Source organism: Chanodichthys erythropterus, chromosome 6 (assembly GCF_024489055.1).
Source record: "Chanodichthys erythropterus isolate Z2021 chromosome 6, ASM2448905v1, whole genome shotgun sequence".
Taxonomy (NCBI): Eukaryota; Metazoa; Chordata; class Actinopteri; order Cypriniformes; family Xenocyprididae; genus Chanodichthys; species Chanodichthys erythropterus.
In genome coordinates this window covers 17520686-17536580 of record NC_090226.1, presented here as the reverse complement: position 1 = coordinate 17536580, position 15895 = coordinate 17520686, and the positions used below count along the sequence as shown (strand labels likewise).

The 15895-nt window shown below is 41.9% G+C and overlaps 1 protein-coding gene across 1 annotated transcript; it reads left to right on the top strand.

Annotated features, from left to right (window-relative positions):
- The first annotated feature begins 6107 nt into the window (after positions 1 to 6107).
- On the top strand, positions 6108 to 7832 carry LOC137021127 (uncharacterized). The gene is made up of 6 exons (XM_067387345.1): positions 6108 to 6279; positions 6454 to 6576; positions 6656 to 6774; positions 6874 to 7021; positions 7091 to 7209; positions 7276 to 7832. Exons 1-6 carry the CDS (start codon positions 6120 to 6122, stop codon positions 7786 to 7788), a joined length of 1182 nt encoding a protein of 393 aa, XP_067243446.1. The 5' UTR covers positions 6108 to 6119; the 3' UTR covers positions 7789 to 7832.
- The last annotated feature ends 8063 nt before the right edge of the window (positions 7833 to 15895 follow it).

The following is a 15895-nucleotide window of genomic DNA, read 5'->3' as shown; positions in this document are numbered from 1 at the left end:
ATACAGACCTATGTACGCTGTCCATTGCTATGCTCATGGTATAACTTATAGGCTACACCAATATGATGAAACTCATTATAAAGGCTGTTTGGTATTTTCAAACAGTAGTAAATTAGATGCTTTCCCCCCATGTGTTTGTTTTCCATACATTTTGTGGACCAACTGCTTATAATTGCATTGTAACTTACTTTCTTTTAGTAACGAGAGCAAGGTAACTAAAGGCAACAAAATAATTTTGAACGGATGTAATGCTTTATGATTACGTTGCGTATCAGAGCGAGTAAAAAAGTCATTCAGTATATGCCATTTCAGCGTGCTTGTGCCTTTAAGCGAAGCTTTATTCGCTCCAGTCCGCCTTAAAGTGCTAAGCATGTGTCTGTGAGGGCCTCCCCCTGATCGCCCTGCAAAAGCCTGCCTGACTGAGCTCTTAAGGTGGACCGGGTGAGATATACTGTATGTCGTATGTCAAATAACTGTTATGAGTTCAGAAAGAGTTAATTCCCACGGTCTCTCTCTTAACCCCACAATGACCCTGTCCTATAATTTGGATAAACATAACTCTTCACAATCCATAGAGCACATAAATATCAGAAAATATTTATCTTCAATATAGTGAAATCATAATTAGGTATAATTCCCTATCCTCATTCTTGCAAAGTGCTTTTGGGGATTATTGTGAAATTTTCGACTGATAATAGTTGAATAGATATTTTAATAAATATAAATAATTAGATTTTTTTGAAAGCATCACTCAAACTGTTCAAGCTATCCCAGTATATTGATGAAAAGACCTCAAGCCAATAATTTATACCAATATAATGCATTTTAAATTATTTTATTTTTATTTTCATGTTTTTATTTGCATATGATTCACATAGAACCTCCTTGGGGGAATATAATACTCATATAGCATTATTATTTTTACCTCAATATTATTTTTGCGATACAATATTATGTCAAATAATGTGCTTTAATTATTATGTGCATAAACTATTTTTACTTTAAAACGTTTTCAAGCCAGAAGAAGGTAAAATCCCTCTTCTCTATGTGGGTTTGTGTGTGAGTGTTTGACATATATTCAAATGAGATCTGGTTAAATCCACCATGTTGTCTCTACTGTGAGTAACACGTTAAGCCCCACATGGCAGGTTTGTATCAAGAACCAAGTGTTGGATGTTAGTCTAACGTGGTCGAACTGGCAAGGTGACTTACTGTATCAAATCAGTAAAACAGTTAGGTGTGATAGAATATTTCAGTGTAAATATTTCAGCGATGTGATGGGATTTTTCTTGTTGTTTGCTTTCATATGCTTTATAGGAACAGACTGGTTTAGTGAACTAATGGTCTTACCAAAATCCCTTATATTGAAGAGATTACCCTTACACATCTGTGATACCAGATAGGAACAGAATACAGAAAATTGAAAGAGGAAAGTGCCTGTATTTTTTGAAGACTACAGATATATATTTTATGACCCTGACTTGACATATTTCATTCAAATTTTACACTAACATTTCAAAGCTCCTGAGGTTTGTAGGTTATGTTGTCAGGATTGAGGATCAGAACCCTGTTCAAAGACGTAAGTTCAGCAGGACATCAACCAGATGGCAACAAGATTACAGTGAAACTCTGGTAGGCTGTACTATAAGCATCAGCAGAAAGATGCAGCAGTTTTAAGAAGACGACATTCAATGACGACTGCACCAGTAACACATCAAAGTATTCACATGTGAGAAATACTCAAAAGAACTGTGATTTTCACTTTACGGCTGACCTCAGGAACTTCAGGTAAGTGTTCAAAGGCTCCCATAAGGAATATTTGGAGTTTCTGTTTCACATCTAACAAATCTTTGCTGTTTGTTGCGTCACTGAAACTATAAGTTCATTACAGTTATACTATGTATTTTCTAATATAAAATATTTAATTTCAATATATGCACGGTATACAGAATGGATGGATATACTATATTTTAGGTAATTAAAGTCAATTTCAGTAACAGCCTTCACACCTAAACCTATGTAAACCTTTTCAAATTTCTGGTTCTTCAACTCTTAGCCCTTTTTAGTAGGTCATACCGTTCACTCTAGAATGCTACAAAGTTGTTTTGGAAATATTGTACAAACAAATCAAAAGTTATTGTACAATCAAATTTTTTACATACATTGTAAAACTGGATCTAAATTGTCAAACCGCACAATGCAGGAGCTTTAAGAAGCACCTGTTCAGCAACAATTAAAAAGTGATGGTACCGAATATGATTGTAGTACATTCCTGGTTTGGGACGTAAATTTGGACCAAACTCTCCAACTTTACATTATTTTTCACTATTTTCTTATCCTGTATGTACATCCTATAAATATCCAATATATTTATCCAGGTTTTGATTTGGTAAATGTTATACACTTTCACTTAAAAGTGTTGCTGCTTTTTAATCTATCCTATTCTGTCACCATTCAGCTCCTGGTACAGCGTTTGGAAATTAACAGGACAAAATGGCTTGGCTCTTCACTCAATTTTTGGACTGCCTCTTCTTCAGAAATCTGTCACTTCCCTTAGCTCTAACTCAACACAACCCTTAAACCACAACCTGAACATTCATGCAATTGATGGCTTTCCGAAAACTCTATCCACAAGAAATCATGAAAGCTGGATTGAGGAAAGAGTTGACAATAGGTTGTCCAAAGACTTGCTTTTACCTCTTTGGCCCAACTTCAGCATAAATGAGGGCTCTGGGGAAGGAAGTGGACTTCAACAGAGCCTTGAGGTTATGATGCCCTCTAGTGGTCCACTGGAGATGGACATGTTCATTCCAGAGAAAAAAGATATTGAGGTGGAAGAGTTTGGTGCTCACCATACCCTTCCAATTCCACAAAAACTTACCCAGAATATCGATGATGAAGATATAATTTTAGCTAACAATAACAGTGCCTCTGATGAAGCCACATCCACAATGGTTGTTCAGTTGACTACATCCACCCATACGCACATAAACCGCAATGATAGAATGAACAAAGACCAACCTTTGTTGTCAACCATCAAACCAATTACAGAGAAACACTCTACTGAAAACTCTCCAGTCAATGTGTATTTAGAGACATTTAATACAAATGTAGAGGAGAACAACAAAGAAAACATGAAGACTAATCAAGATACAAAGTTCATTGCATTCACACAGATCTTAAGCTCCATCACAAAGCCTGAAACATCAGGGCACAATGGCACACTTATGACGCAGTCTGGCTCCATCCAAGGGAATCTCATGGTGGGAGAGGAAAGTTATGTCCCCAGCCCTCCACCTGCAGCCACACCTCCATTAAAGACTGGTTAGTATTTATCTGTTTATCTAACAGTTTATCTGAGAGCTTTATTCTGTTAAATAGTGATGTTTTTAATAACCACTGCAATGTCAGTACTGGGAAAAAAACAGAGCAAGAAAGTCATCAAATCAAGGAAATAAATATTGATTATTTGTATGAATTTTAGGTATGGAGAGTCTTGAAGATACTACATTTGATTTATCTGTTGGGTCATCGCCTACTACATCATCAACTACATCTGTTTTGCAGGCAAAAAGCAGAGATTACTCAAAAAACAAAGGTAGTCATAAATATTGCCATTTTTTATTAAAACTGTACACACTTTTACACTCTTATTAGAGTGCAAACAACTTGTTGAGTGTTCTAAATATTCTCCATTTCCATCATAGATGACGAAAGGCCAAAATTGTTTGGAAGTTTGTTTGGACCACTAACAGAGAGTGACCCACCTAATGTCAAACGTACATGCATACTAGGCCCATGCATGGTCTCCACCGGTGGCAATGTGACCCGACTACAGTGGGACGATTTGAAACGGACACTAAGCTTTGCTTGGGAGCTCCATGTGTTTGGCTCAGCTGTACTGTTTCTGCTGGTGGTGGTTGCTGCAACTTTTGGAGTGATCAGTGGGGCTAGTATGCTCCATCCCTTTTGTCAAGCATTCACTCTTGCTAACATCCTGCTTCTGCTAACAGGTCTGCTTCGATTTGTACAGCTCATAATTGACCCGTATGGTACCAGAAATATTCTGCCTCGCCCTGCCCTCACTGCTTTGTATAACTTACCAGTTCCCTTATTGCTCTGGGCCCAAGCCACCTTGACACTTCTTGCTCTGAGGCAAGAAACATCTCCTCAGCGGCTTTCAGTGACTGGAGGACTGGCAGCACTGCACTGTATCTTCCTCCTGTTGGCTGACCTGCTATCCAAAACCTTGTTGCCAGCACTGCCATTAATGTTACAGACATTTACTGTTTGCTGGGGGTTACTGCTTTGTTTAGGAATCTTTTTCCAGTGTCTAAAGCAACTCTGCTCCTCCCACAGGTCCCCTCTGCCAAGGTGGAGTGGCCCCAAACGCTTAGAAAACAGTGTCAGGCGTGTGCTGTTGCTGTGTGCCCTCCTTGGGGTGTGGTCCTGCGCTCTGCAAATCTATAGTTTCCTCTGGCTGTATGGGTTACTTGGTGACTGGCGCAGATTTGGGTGGGGCTGGTGGATCGGGCAACTCTCGGCACGACTGCTTGAGCTGGCCTGGAGTTTATCTCTTCTACTTCTGGGGTCTAGGGTGTTCTGGAAACCACAAGGCAGTAAGCAGACAGCTAAGAGAGGATGGAAGGGGAAATGCTGGAGCAGGCTGTTGGACAGGTTACAAATGGGGCATTGGAGGAGCCCAGATAAGAACTGGGCTGAACTGTTGCCGAATAACTGGGAAGGTCACAGGCAGTCCCGTGCAAATGTCTGCCAGTCGGTGATCCGAAACCATGCAACTCCAGTGACCTCAATCATGACGGTGCATGACAATGTGGAAGTTATTGGAGAAGGCGTCCTGTACAGCAGCAGTTACAACCACCATGCATCTCCTCTGTGGACTAGTGGTGTGGAATGGCAAGAACATGAGTGCTTTCTCTCACTTATTGAGTTTGACCTTCATCCCCCTTCACCCATCAACCTCCATCACAGCATTGATAGCGCCCTCCATCATGCCCACTTACTTGGTGTAGGTACCATTTTCACTCCTTCTTCACCATCCTGGACCCAAAATGAGGGGTCAGGTGGACCACTATGCGATAATGTTTTGTCACCGACCTCTCCAGCTAACAAAGCCTATAGTTGGGCTTTAGATACTGTCTCGAGCCCTAACTCCACTGAGCATCTTGGGACTGCAGTACAACAGACTGAAGTGTCTATAGTTGAGCCCCTGGCTTCCTTGACTCCAGAGACCATTAGAAAAGTGTGGGAGAGAGATACGGCCATCCCAAGAGTCACTGTGGATGACGAGTGCATCAGCATAGCGAGTGGTGATGACGTCACTAGTCTTTGAACTACTAAAAAGTTTAGCACTTTAGCACTTTCCACATGCAAAATAGCAGATTTATGCATTTTTAAACAATGGACACAATAATCTATATTAAGTAATGTTATTCTTTTATTCTTACTGAATGGAGTTTAATGGAATGAATAGTCATTTTTAGAAGCTCTCTCTGTTTGACTGTGTATGTATATTCACGTGTCCCAAAATGTATGTACTGTGCTGCCTCTAAGTCTTGTTTTTACAAACTACATATTAATAAATAAAGTGATTGTTGTAACTTACTGACTATGAGCAAAGACACTAACCTCTGGTTTCACAGAAAAAGTCTAGTCCCAGTCTAAACTTCATATTTGAGCTGTTTTAACTGAAAGCAACATGCAGTGACATGTCTTAAAATATGTCAGTGCCATTTTTATTTTCTTAATGTTTTTTTTTTCTAAGGCACATTTATAAAAACTTCTTAAATGTCCTAATTGAACTAAGGCCTAAAACCAGGCCTAAATGTTATGCATTTTGGCATTGCTGGACTGGAGTAGTACGCTCGTATGCTGTTCCAAATTCAGCTCTTGTGTTAACTCTCAGCTTAATGAGGCACAGGTGAAAACAACAAGCTGATTGAGGAATAGATTTGATTGGCCAACCAGCATCAGCGAGTGATTCAAAAGTGAGTACAAATAGCATAGTTTGTCTCAATACACTTGTTAATCTTTATAGTCAAGGATCTTTCGTTAAATGTTTTTTTTGGCGTTTGCTTTGGTAGTACAGTAGATTCACCATGCCTTGGCCAAAGGGCATCTTGCTTTTCACAATGGTTGTGATGACACTGATTTCATCTTTAAGGGCTGGTCCTGGGGCTTTTTCTGAAACTGGTGCTGTTTATGGAGCAGCCTCTGAAAACACAATCCGTTTTGGCAAACTTTTAATAGGTGGTGAAGGTACAGTATCTGAAAAAGAGAAGGGAACATCTGAACTCAAATCAGCAGAACAATTTGATTTAATATTGGTCAAAAGTTAATTAGAAAACTTAAAATGGGTCTTTTTAATATGAGGCTGTAACTTAACATGTTTGGTGTTTTTATTTCTTAATGTGCTTTATATTCTATATTAAGAGCGGTTCCACCTTGCTGAAGCTAAGCTGCATCGTTTGGGTCCTTCTGTGCACTGTGGAAGTGATTCAATGACCTTGCGCATTCCAAGGGCAACAAGAACTCCTCATTTTCTGGTTGATCAAGGTAAGATGTTTTGGGCTTGTGCGTATGTGGGATTTATCATTATTTTTATTTAATTCATGAATTGACTCCCCTCCACCAGGAGATCAGTCAATAGTGCCTCTGTCTGAGATGCCAGCCAGCTGTGGTTTCTCACTGAAGCGGGCACGCAGAGATGTTTCTCTTGTTGCTCCATACCAGGGCTGTCATGTCAGACTACAGGTTAGTGTGCATCTTAAAGATAAGTGCACTGTAGCTCTGCTCTGACCATGTGAAGAGTGAGCCTTGAATGATTCTTTCTCTTCCTATATCTCCTAACAGGACGGAAGTTATGTTCTGCCACTGCTTGTAATGGGGGCTCCGGTGCAAATGTCTTGCCCTGCAAGTAATCTCATCCCTAAAGTGTCCTGCTTTCCCTCTTACATGACCATCTCACTTGGCGTCAGAGTAGATGATGTTAAAGTTAAAGGTAAGTCCCTTAGTAGTTTGCATTTATCGAAGTTGAGGTGTTTGAGCTTTTTGTTTTTCTTTCTTGTAGTTGATGGATCATGGCAGCCTTTGCTTTTAACACCTCCCAAATGCTCATTCACATTGGAGACTGTTGATGGTTCACTGGTTATCACGGCACCATTCATAGAAAGCTGTTTGGAAGTGAAGGTGAAAATAATTGAGTGCTCTTGTCTGATTTTACATGTATGGTAGCTGACGTTTTGTCTTCCGCAGGATGATGAAATGCAGCTCCCTCTGATGTACGGTGACCGGGAAGTGACTCTTTCTTGTCCTGTGACACCAATGCCGGCCCCAACAACCATTGCTCCTGTCCAGGACCCATTGGACAGTCAAATGTTTTACCCTCCCCCGTTTGGAAAACCCTGGTGGTATCGTCCACATTCTCCTCGTTACCCTGTACCTCCCACTGTGCCGCCTACGACTCTTCCTCCTCCTCCTCCTCAAGACCCTAACCAACATGTGTTCCCTCACATGTATCCCATGTCAATGTTTGATCCTTACTTGTATTCTAGTGGTTCTGCAGCAAAATGGCCCAGGTATCCGATGTTTCCTCCCTATATATACCACTCCAAGAGCCCAGCTGAAGCAACAACGACACCTTCCACAACCACCGCTGCTCAGTTTGAGCAGTTTGCAGGTTATCCTCCAATGTACCCAAGGTTCTATGGGCGTAAATCCTTCAAGCCTTTTGTTCCTCGTGGTAGAAAATATCCCTTCATGCCCTAGTATCCACAAGATCCAGAATTTTCTACATCTAATTTGATCAAATATTTACTGTATCTAACAGGAATAAACGAGTGGTTGGATCATGCCAGGTGCTTCAGTCTTTTCCTTTTTTTTTGTTTTCTAGTGTGTGTGGGTTGTATACTGCTGTTATAAGTTCACTGGTTGGTCTTTCTATTAAAAGACTTCTATATACGGTATACAAAACAGATGGGTGTATATAGAGATCCCTTATTTATAGGTAATTTTGTCCACTCAAGCTTTTATACAAACCTTTTAAACTTTGTAAACCTATCACAAATTGTTGGTTCAACACCCAGCCTTGTTAGCAGGTCATTCTTCTCACTTGAATGCTACAAAGCGGTGTAGTATAAACAATTGGTTAACATGCATGGTAAAATTAAACCTAAATTGACACCTGGCACAATGCAAAAGCTGTAAGAAGCACCTGTTCACTAAAAGAATCAATGTAATGGTGCAGAATATGATTGTAGTCCCTGGTGTGGGGCCTAAAATTTTTTTTTTTTTTTCACCATTTCATATCCTGCATGTCCTATAAATAACATGGTTATCCAGGTTTTAATTTGGGCAACATTTTCACTTTGAAATGTTAGTTTCGAAAGTCTTTTAATTCAGATATAATTTTGTCACTATTTGGCTCCTGGTACAGTTTTTGTTCAGCAGCCTTTGGAAATTAACAGGACAAAATGGCTTGGGTCTTCACTCTTATTTTTGGACTGCCTTAACCTTTAAACCACAACAACCTGAACATTCAGGCAATTAATGGCTTTCCAAAAACTCTACCCATGATATGCCATACAAGCTGGATTGAAGAAAGGGTTGAAAATAGGTTGCCCATGTTAGATGTTTGGTTCTTATTAATCACTTTCAATAAAGAATCTCAAAATTGCATGCTTCTCAGTGCTTCCACTTTGCTTCATGTGCTTGCGAAGCTCAATGAGCTCTATGGTCACTGTATGCAATAAACTTGTGAACAACAACATACCACTGTATACTCACAGTAGATCTAAAGTGTCGAACAACTTAAAATCTTTCAGCTCTGAAGGTCTCTTGACTACTCTGCCATATCAGGTTGTCACAACATTGTTGCTGTTATCTGAATGTGTGTGTGCACGTTGTGTCTGGTCCTGTCACTCATCCAGATGAATCTTCTGATTGGTCTGTTCAATCTTGACACTTGTGTTTTGTGTGTCTGCTCTCTCTAGTTCTCCAGGCACAATCCTGAGATGTTTTCAATTTCTCCTCAGTTCCATTTTCCATCTAGACAGTGTATGATCTGTTATTGGCCATTCTTATCACTTTTGCTGGTGTCCAGTGAGTTATGTGTTTAGTGTCCAGCTGAACTCTTACTTGTTCTCCTTCCTGAAGAGGTTTAAGATCTTTTGCTCCTCTGTTGTAGTAGAAAGCCTGTTTGCGTTGGTTGTCTTTGACTGCATGTTCTGTGTGTACAACAACCGGCTGCCGGAGGCTGTCATGTGTGGGAATTAATGTGCTGGTTCTTCTGCTCATGAGTCTTTGTGCAGGACTGGCATTGGATCCCTGAGATGGTGTGTTCTAGAATAGAGAGATATGGGTCAGTCTTTGCTCTCCCTGCCTTTTCCATCAACTGTTTGGCTGTCCTTACTGCAGACTCCGCTTTGCCGTTGCTCTGCGGATATGCTGGAGATGATATGTGCCTGAATTCCCATGCCACACTGAACTGTCTGAATTCTTGTGAACTGTACTCTGGCCCGTTATCAGAGATCACTGTGTCTGGGATGTGCAAAATGGGCCTTCAACTTGTGTATCACTGTGCTTGAGCTGGTGTCTGTGAGATAGTCTACTTACCAGAAGTTGGAAAGATAGTCAACGGTAATGAGCATAAGGTCTGTTGTTAAATGAAATCAAATCTGTCCCACTTTTGCCCATGGCCTCATTGGGATGTCATGTGGGCACATGGTCTCTTTCTGCTGTCGTGCATCCACCGCTCTGCAAACTGCACAGTTTGCTCTGATAGCCACACTCATCCCAGGCCAGTATACACAGTCTCTTGCTCTGCGTAAGCAACTTTAAATGCCTGATGCATGAATCCTCTCCATGATTTCTGACGCCAGACAAATGTCTAGCATGCTAAACATCCAGAGCTGTCGGCCGACTCGACATCCTGACGTATCACGTGTCACGACGCAACAGCCAATGAAATATACACTAATGTCCATGGAAGCAGCAATAACAGCCCATTCAAATATTATTTGCCGACGTTTATTCATATCAGATACATTGTGTAAGAAACTATAAAGCTCACTCACTCTATTGTTCTCCAACTTCACTGGCCACATGTATTTCGGGACAAATTAATGAATTCACTTATATTAAGATCAAGGTCATTAAATTTTTAAACGACAAAACACTCACTTGCACATATTTGAGAATCGGAATATCAGATAGTTGATGACATGGTGAGAAAAGCAATAAATTTGTCATACAGTGTGGCCAGCTGGCCGCGGTGTGTCACGTGTGACAAGCGTGGCATGTCGTCATGGAAACAATAAAGGGAAACATTCTAAAATAACTGTCGCCTTAACTCTGGGAGGTCAGCCAGAATATTTTAAACTTTTAATATAATATTATTTAAATTTGAATTAAATTTAATTAAAAATGTAATCTAATTTCTTCCCAATGTCCATTTTCAAATAAAGTTATTGGGTGATAGTTGTCATCAGCTCATGTAGTGTGTAACCACAGAAAGTCACGTAGTCTGAACAGCACAGCGATCTGCTGACGTTTAAAGTCCTGTAGTGTAAACTTGGTATTAGGTGAATCAAGAAATGGCTTTCTTGTGATAGTTACAAGGGGTTTGTGGTCAGAATGGACTTCTACGTTCCTGCCATAGGTGTACTGGTGGAATTTTTCCATCCCAAACAGGATTACTAGGTATTCTTTTTCTATTTGTGCATACCCCTTTTCTGTGGGTGTAAGCGCTCTGCTGCAAAAAGCAACTGGTTGTCCTGTCTGTAGAAGTGCTGCACCCAGGCCTGTCTCGGAGGAGTCACACTGAAGAACTAGGTCTTCTTCTGGATTATAGTACTTCAGAAAGGGTAAAGAGGCACAAGACCAGAGAAGGCCAGTCCACGCTGAATACACTTCAGAGCATCTCTTACTGTACCTTAATCTACCCAAGAGAAAATCTACAGAGGTACAGCCCCTACCATCCCTTACCTGACATCTCCTGACCCTAGGGAGTTTTCGAGGCTGAGAATTGCAATAGAGAACATCCGCCACAGAACACTTCAAATTCCAAATCCTCACAGACCATCTGACGCAGGAGGAGGCCCATCTGGTGGCAGATTCTTATAGCAATTTAAGGTTTCCCTTCACAAACACTATGAGAGCTCTGAATAAAATGTATGGTCAACCTCACCAATTAGCCCTGCAAAGAATCGCTGAGCTGATGGATGGTGCTAACATATGTAGCGGCAATGCCTTCAGGATGTTTGGGCTGCAGGTGCGTTCACTTGTCAGTATGTTGCAGCAGCTGGGCAACAAAGGTAGTGTACAGCTGGAATGTGGATCACATGTATCTTGACTCTTGAGTAAAGTGCCACATGATCTCAGATCTAGTTTTAAAAGATACACCCACCCAGGGGCGGCGCCAGCCGATTTTGCTGGGGCTTCAGCCCCGAATGTTTTGAGTCAAGCCCCGAATGTAATGACTGTCACTGAGAAAATATGAAACTGGACAATAGCCTATGCAAGCCCCCGAAATCATAAGTTGCTTTATTTCATTGCGCTTTGGCTTTGCATATACTGCATACAGCCTGTAAAAATAGACCTTAAAAATAATCTAGCCTATAGAATACATTTCTTTGCTGTCGGTAGCCTACTAGCCAATGGGCTACTCCGTTTCTTCCTCTCTGTTGAATATGCAGCAGGTAGGGGAGGAGCTAGCACAGTCAACCGCAAGAGTGCGAGACAGTCAGCAAGCAGGAATTTCAGGTTAGAGGTTTCTTAACAGTGCTCTCAAAATATAATTTTTCTTAACACATCTCTCTATTAAAATACGTTAAGCAGTTCAATACCGCTTTTCTACAGTATCCGACCATACACCGGCCGCGCTTTCTCTCTCTCTCGCACATTTGCGCACACGATCAGCTGGTGATGATCAAAATAAAAGCTCAAGGATTTATCTTTTAAAAAGAAATGAGTACAAAAGTATTGTAAAAAAAGATGTTTGAACCCTTTTTAATGTCCAGGTACAAGTCAATGCTGTTTCTTTGTTCAGTTTGCACACTGTACATGTGTTGAAGCTCTTAATTTTGAGTTTCCAGAGTGCACCAGATTGATGCATTTAACCTTAAAATGTACAAAATTTTCTCCCGGGGGAGCATGCCCCCGGACGCCCCTAGAGCTGGTACGTTCAATAAAGTTTTATAAATTACAGTGTCAAATACATTTAATGTACATTTTCTGAACAAGAATACGACAACAAAAGCTCCTTTCATGTCAGTAAAGCTGTTAATAGAAAATTAAAATGTCTTTGGACAAACATAGATTTGGGCTAAGCCCCCAATGTTTACAATGTCTGGCTCCGCCCCTGCACCCACCCACTGCAAGTTGCTATTCCAACACTGATAGACTTTGCGAATTGGCTGGAATATGAGCTTCAGGTACAACAAGACAGTAGCCAGTATGCTTGTCACTCAAAACAAGACTACTCAGCACGCTTCAGAGAGGTGAGAAGAGAACCTAAGTGCTGCTCAAAGTTATCAAGGTTCTAATCAAGAATAGTAACAGGCTGATGGAGGCTTATGCTGTGTTGGACGATGGATCAGAGCGGGCTATCATTCTGCATGATGCAGTTGAAAAATTGAAGGGGAGGGGAGCCCAAGGGCCCTGTGCTTCACACAGTGAGACAAGATACCCAGGTCATTAACGGGGCAGAACTTACTCACCAGTCAGTGTCCTACAAAGAAAGTGCAAGCATCTTGCCGGGTTACCACTATAACAGCTAAACAAGGTAAATCCTGTGCTTCCCCATTCTATTACCAGCACCTTATCACACCTATACAGCCAGTCAGACTGGGGCCCCCTGGTGGTCCGGCAGCACTAAGAACATGTCTGGGATGGACAATGCAGGGTCCAACTCAAGAATTGAGCAGTCATCTTTCCCCTGATCAATGCTTCTTCACCTCGCTGCGGACAGTCAATGACCTTTATGTTAACGTGTAGAGACTGTGGCAAATGGATGTTCTACTCTACCAGAGTGAAAAGGTAATCACCAGGTCACGCCAAGACAAAGAGTCCATTCAGCTTCTTCAAGAAAACACTGTGAGAATGGATATTGATGGTGTCAAGCAAATTGCTACTCCTCTGCTACGTGTCAAAAACATGCCCCGTCTCTATGCACCTAAGGAAGCTGTCTTACCCCAGTTAAGAGGAATCGAGATACTGCTTGAAAAGGACTCTGATCTGGCTGCAGCATACAAAGAGGAGCTGACCAAGCTAGTGCATGCTGGGTATGTTGCCATCTTAGTCAGGAGCAGGTGGACAGATCAAAAGAAGCCTGGTACATCCCGCACCACATGGTGCAGCATAATGGGAAGAACAGGGTGGTCTTTAACTGTTCATTCTCATACCAAGGGCACAATCTGAAGTCCTATTGCCTGGTCAAACACTTGGTCCGTCCCTCCTGGCAGTCCATCTGCGCTTCCAGGAGAACTGGATCATTGCCATCAGTAGTGACATCCGTGGCATGTTCCATCAGGTACGCCTCTTGCCAAAGGATAAACCACTGCTGAGATACATCTGGAGAGACATGCAAAGACAGAATCCCTGATGTCAATGAATGGCAGGTGCTGCCTTTCGGGACCACTTCCATGTTGTAGTCAATGTTGTGCTTTGTTTGCTTCAGAGAAGCACGTTCTAGATCACAGCCAGCCTGGAGAGGACACACAGGTTTCTGTGGAGAAGTCATTCTATGTTGACAATTGCGTTCAGAGCTTTGCTTTTCCTAACACAGCCAAGAATCTAGTCAACAAACTCTGCAGCCTCCTAGCATCTGGCGGCTTTGAGCTATGTCAGTGGGTTAGTAATGACCCTTCAGTTATCAGCCATCTGCCAGCTGAAATATTTAGTCTCAGAAAAGCATTTTCTGGCTCTGTTAAGATCACCAAAATGCCCAGGAATCAACTCTTGGCCTTCATTGGAAATGCCAGTCAGACACTCTCTCCTTCAATATGATCCTCTTGGCTACATTGTACCATTCACCACTTGAGCTAAAGTGATAGTACAAAAGTTGTGGGACAAAATGAGAGAGTGGGATGACCCACATCTACCTGAGGACCTATTAGCCACTTGGAAACTGGGAGAGCGAGTTGGAAGACCTGCAGCACATCACTTTGCCCAGATGTTATTGCAGCAAGGAACTGGACTGCTCTACTAGTATTAGGCAGCTTCACATCTTTGTGATTAAGAATAGAGAGCTCTCAAGGAAAAATAGAGGTGGCCTTTGTAACAGCTAGGTCCTGTGTCACCCCCCAAAAACAGAGCATTCCTTGTCTTGAGCTGTGTGTAGCCCTCACAGGGGCACAGCTGGCAAAAATCCTGAAAGCAGAGCTAACATTACCACTCAGTAGCATCACTCTGTGGTCTGACTCCACTACAATTCTGTCTTGGATTTGATCAGATTCTTGCCGCTTAAGGTTTTTGTGGGGACCAGAGTAGTAGAAATCCAGGACTTAACTAAATCTGATACCTGGCGCTATGTACAGTTGAGCAACAACCCAGTGGATACCATTACAAGAGGAAAGTCTCCCTCTGATCTCATCAAAGACAGCAAATGGAACCAAGGCCCAGCTTTCCTTACACAGACACCAGCCAACTGGCCAGAGATGCCACCATTATCCCACATAACCCAAGACAGTGAGTTGAAAAGGTCAACCTTCTGTGAACTGGTAACTTCTGCTATGCCATTACCAGATCCTCATCAATTTCGCACCTTCTCAGACTACTTAAAGGCATTCATACAATACTCATACAATATAGAAGACTATAAAGAAGCTGAGGTCACAGCCCTCTTTCACATCCAGACAGAATCATTCCCTGACGATATGTTGCACTTGAAATCTAGTAAACCCCTGCCTAGCAATAGTCGACTGCTGTGTCTAGCCCCTGAACTGGATAACAGCTCCAATCTCCAGTGGTGTAAAGTAACGAATTACAAATACTCTTGTTACTGTAATTGAGTAGTTTTTCTCAGGAATTGTACTTTATTAAGTAGTTTAAAAACAGTGTACTTTTACTTGTACTTGAGTACATTTTTAGTGCTGTATCAGTACTTTTACTGCGCTATTTTCCCTCAACCTGCAGTCGCTACATTATATGTTTATCTTTTCCTGTCAATGATGATTGGCTAAGGAGAATAATCAGTCCAGTGATTCCCGTCCAATCAAATTACACATAGAAAACTTGCATCAGACAGACTTCAAAACATGCCTGACCCGCCGTGGCTGCCCACTGCGCCTGACCCGCCGTGGCTCATGGACCCGCCCTGGAGACCTCCTCTCCTACCCATGCCTCTCCCTGCACCGGCATGAGGTCTCCAGGGTGCCCACCCCCCCTCCCCAGTGTTACATCTACGGCGCGAGGTTGTGCCTACCGGGAGGGGGCGGTACTGTCACAGTTAGGCAAGGGTGTGTTCAGTTTGAGGCTTAGCTTTTTCACCAAAGAAGCAGTCCCATCTCTTCTGAGGTACAAGTCAAGAATCCATCCAATTCAGATGCAGTTGGGGATGGAACAGTCTTAATGGAAGAAAAGAAGTCATCCTCGTCAGAGGCATCATGCTGTGAGTCGTTTTGCTGGGTGCACTTAATGGCGTCAAGATGATGCAGGATGTAATCCATCCCTACCATATACACAAAATAGAAACAATAATAATAATTGCGGATAATGCTGATAGACAAATTACAGCATGTTTACTAGTGTGTTATGGACTATTGGGGTTGTGTGAAATGAAATAAAGCTGTTTACTTGCTACATAAAACACGTGTGTTCAGGCTGGCATGGAGCCGGCCGGTGTGTATTTGGCCGTGCAGTCGTTTGGGTGGCTCGC

Bases quoted from the DNA above. Each gene is read 5' to 3' on its own strand.
- LOC137021127 (XM_067387345.1), top strand. From the start codon at position 6,120: ATGCCTTGGCCAAAGGGCATCTTGCTTTTCACAATGGTTGTGATGACA. The intron at 6,775-6,873 runs GTTAGTGTGCAT...ATCTCCTAACAG, and splicing joins GCTGTCATGTCAGACTACAG to GACGGAAGTTATGTTCTGCC. The intron at 7,210-7,275 runs GTGAAAATAATT...TGTCTTCCGCAG, and splicing joins AAAGCTGTTTGGAAGTGAAG to GATGATGAAATGCAGCTCCC.